The sequence below is a fragment of the Etheostoma spectabile genome, unplaced genomic scaffold, assembly GCF_008692095.1.
Source record: "Etheostoma spectabile isolate EspeVRDwgs_2016 unplaced genomic scaffold, UIUC_Espe_1.0 scaffold314, whole genome shotgun sequence".
Taxonomy (NCBI): Eukaryota; Metazoa; Chordata; class Actinopteri; order Perciformes; family Percidae; genus Etheostoma; species Etheostoma spectabile.
In genome coordinates, this window is record NW_022605583.1 from 159,748 (window position 1) to 163,838 (window position 4,091).

The 4,091-nt window shown below is 44.1% G+C and overlaps 1 protein-coding gene across 1 annotated transcript in view; it reads left to right on the top strand.

Annotated features, from left to right (window-relative positions):
• Positions 1 to 3,722, top strand: part of si:ch211-168d23.3 (BRD4-interacting chromatin-remodeling complex-associated protein) — a 62,152-nt gene extending 58,430 nt beyond the window's left edge. The window contains exon 16 of the mRNA XM_032511084.1: positions 122 to 3,722. Within this exon, the coding sequence (XP_032366975.1) occupies positions 122 to 840 (719 nt within the window). The 3' untranslated portion in view covers positions 841 to 3,722. The remainder of the gene's footprint in view (positions 1 to 121) is intronic.
• Positions 3,723 to 4,091: the final 369 nt, after the last annotated feature.

The following is a 4,091-nucleotide window of genomic DNA, read 5'->3' on the forward strand; positions in this document are numbered from 1 at the left end:
CCCTCTCTTCCCCATTTCCTGTCTCTCTTCATCTTTTCTAAATAAAAGGACAAACCTTAAAAAGATGACGGCTTCAAAACAAAACTAAAATCTTTGATCTGCTCATTTTTCCTTTCTCCAGAGTCATTCGTGACGGCCTTGGCTACATCAGCGTCTTCCCCCCCCGGGGCCCACCCTGCCGGTCCGTCCCCGCTGTGCTCCTCCGGCAGCCCCTCCTCTTCACCAGCCTGGACGCGACTGTCCGACCGGCCCCCAGGACTGAAGACATACCGCTCCAGCTGCCGCGGGGCTCTCAGGCTCACCATCAAGCAGGAGTCCGGGTCCCGGAAGGTGGTTCACAACTCGGCCTGCGACCCGGGACTCAAGAGGGACCACACAGGGCAGCTGACCAACGGCGGAGCTGTGAACAAACGCCACTCTCAGGCACCTAACGGAGCACCCCAGGGTCCTCAGCAGGACGAGGAGATCTCCAACGGAGCTCTGCCTTGTAACACTGCAGAGGAAGTCCCACAGACAGCGCCCAATTCCAAAATAAAAGCCCCAAACCCTCTTTTTATGCCCGAGCCACAGGTTGGTTACTTCGAGTTGCCTTCCAGAGATGTCAGCGCCCCGAAACTTAAATGCTACAGGTTGGATGCGTCACCGCGGCCGGAGCAGCGGCTCAGCCCGCCGCCGCCCCCCCTCCAAGAGGACAACCTGCTCAGTGAACATCTGCAGAGTGCCATCGACAGCATCCTGGAGCTCCAGCGCCTGCAGGGCCCCTCTGCAGCCCCTACCAGGGCCACGTCAGGCCCGTCACTGGACCAGGCTGTCACCAGCATCCTGGAGGGACACCTGTGAGGGAACCGGCCCCGACAGACACCCACACAGATGCTGAAACATCTGTCAAAGGAAGGCGTACTCGACTTGTGATCTGTTCCCGGGACTTAAGAGATTTTGTTTCTGGGTTTCAGAGATTACTTTTACGGAACCGATGTTTGAAAGTGTTTGAAAGAAGAGAGAGGAGGTAATAAGAAAAGGAAGAGGCACTATAAAGAGATTGCATACCAGACAGCAGCACTATCTATAGTCCGATAGATGTTAGATACTTCACTTTGATGTACGTTTGTGGAAAAAAATTATCTATTTGAATAGGAGCTATATTGTTTCAGTGGTAGTTAAGTCATTCAGAGGTTTACGACACTGGTGTAACCTTAATCAGCATATAGTATATAAGTAATAGTGAGGATAACGAAAACGTGGAGTAGTCTGAGATTATTCAATAGTTTTTTATAAGATTTCTTTCAAAAATGTGAAGTTTCTTTTGCATAGTGCCAAGCTTCCAGGGTATTTATTTTGATAATCTGTGCCAATCGTGTTTCGCATCGAGAAAGGCAGCGAGTGTGAGTGAGTGTGTGAGAGAGAGCGTGTGTATGAGACAAGTGTGTGTGTGTGTCTTTATTTGGATCTAAAGAGTGTGTGTGCAAACATTGCATCCTGCGACGGGACAGTCCACACGAGTCCCCGCAGGTTCCATCATCTCGGCTTATCGGATGAAACTCCAAAGAATTTGGGACTTGCTCCATCCTGAATACACCAGCAAACGTCCATGTTGTTTCTTCTCACAGACGGGAGGCTGTCCTCCTTAAAAGCAGAAAGAAACCCGGGGGGGGACAAAAGAAATTAGGCAGAGTTGTGTTTTATTTTCAAGTTTGGAGCCTTGTCATCAGATGAGAATGGTTTCTCTTACTTTATGTATTAACATGCAAGCAATAAGAGTTTGGGCTGTTGGGAGCGGCGGCGCTGCTTTGCCTGTCTCGCTTCTCTCTAGGGGAGATCTGAGAGCCGCTTGTTTTGTCATCGAAGCCCGTGTAGTGTAGAAATTGTTTCAAGCAGGTTTGAGGGTCACTAAACGGCATCAACGATCACACAAATGCCCGGTTTGAGAAGGGAAAAACGCCAAAACTGCAGTTGTTTTCCACGCCAGACGCTGTACGGCCCGTCTGCATCAAACAGCCTTTGACCAAAAAAACTAGAGGTATCATCCGCTTCCCCCTTTCATTTAAATCTTGTTTATTTATTTATTTATTTATTTATTGGTTTGAACCCGCTTTACTGAGCCGAATATTTGTTTTCACGCAGCCATTGTGGAGCAATATGATTTTTGGCAGCATCTTATGTTAATGTGACAATCTTATTGGTCTGTGTGAAGATGGATTCTGTTTATGTGAAAACACGCGAGAGTTGGAGTCATTTGTAGCGGTTGTACAACTCTCCCCCACGCAACCTGTGCACCCTATTCTTTGTCGATGGATTTTACCTTAAAGGTCAATATTCTAAAGCTGCAAAATGTCTAATTTTTGTGATATAAATTGAAAATGTGCTTCGAAATTTAGCTTCTGAAGATACCGTTAGGGGTCAAGGTTTGACCTGCGAATTGGAAGTGTTTAGAATATGCCTTACTGTTAAATCAGTGTACCTTGTTAAGAAAATGGAATCCGCAAAGAACAGAGAATTCATGTGATTTTTAAATAATGTAACATCTGGTGTTCTGAAATGTGAACGTAACCCATCCCTTCAAAAAGGAAGAAAGGGATCAAACTTCAGAGATTTGGGGTTAAATCAAACAGGCCTTCTCATTTCTTTGAATTGCATTGTCATCTTTTTTATATGTAAAATTGTCTTTTGTTGGAATGAACAAATGGAGTTATATGCAGTAATTTAGTGTTGAAATCCTCTGCAGTGGTTTGGGTGAACACACTCTAGGAGACTAAGAAAAGGACTAGTTTGATATTTTGGGTATGAAGTACGGCACCGCTCTCATGTCCGTATGCAAATTAAAAGTAATCCGCTAGTTGGCGTAGTTTAGCATGAAGACTGGAAACGGCTAGCCTGGCTCTGTCCCAAAGGTCCCAATTTGCCTAGCAGCACCTCTAACCCCAACCATGATTTACATGTTTTTAATAACAAGATGCAGTGTTAACAGGGAATTATGTTCTTAATTCTTTCTTATCCAGCAGTAGTGACTTCCTTAAAGAAGCTGAATCAACAACCGCACGGTGACGTCAGGACTCCAGAAAGAAGTCCCAGCATACTTGGGATTAAACAAGAGTGGTGGAACGTGTTAATAAGTGAGCTGGCGGGTGGATTGTGTTACCTTTCGAATGAGGGAGGCTAGCTGTTTCCCATCGTCATGCTAAGCTAACAACTGGCGGTAAATCTTCTTACGCTTCAATCTTTCGCCTGACTATCGGCAAAGCAAATTAGCTAAAAGGGTTTATTCCTTTAACAAAATGTGTCCCAAAACGCTTCAGGTGTGTTTCCACCCTCAGAGGTTGCACTGTAATGCAGTAAGATGTCAGAGTGTCTTTCACAACACAGGATTGCACTCCTTGTCAATTAAACCTCTTAAAAAGAAAAAGGAAAAAGAAAAAGAAAAAGAAAAATCCCCTTCAGTGAAGCAGCCTCATGTGCCATTGTTCTTGTTGCATTCTGCCTGCAGTGTCCAACACTGACCATTAGACACGTGCTTCGTTCTGTCTGCGTCTAGGACAACGGGATTACATCTGCATGTTGAGCCATTTTGGTATTAATTTGTTAAGTGTTTTATTTTTTGACTGAACTGTGAAACCAGGAGAGCTCATGACTCTACACTAATTCAACTTCAGATACAAACATTTGACTAACAGATTGTTCTGATGCCAAAATCAAGAGGCCTTAAGTCAGCAAAACTAGATTGTAAAAAAATAAAATAAAAAGTCAAAGACAAAAAAATCCAACTAAAGACTCCTTTGACCTGAAAGTCACGAGTGATTCATATATGAAATGTTAAAAACGCTTTTGTACTCATTTTTACAGACTATTTATTAAACTGTGATTTTGTAAGAAATAAAAAAAAAAGAAAAAAAAGGGAATGTGGTCGTGTCTTTTAACTGAAGATGTGTGTTCATTAACAAGTCGCAGAAGATTAGTACAAACATAACTTTTATTTTTTGTATCATTCACAATTTAGGAAAACAGCGTCAGGGCTTACATCCAGAAAAATCAGATTAAAGACAAAGCAGCTGTATCACACTAAAGATCTGCCTCACAAGGGGGGGGGGGGGGGGGGG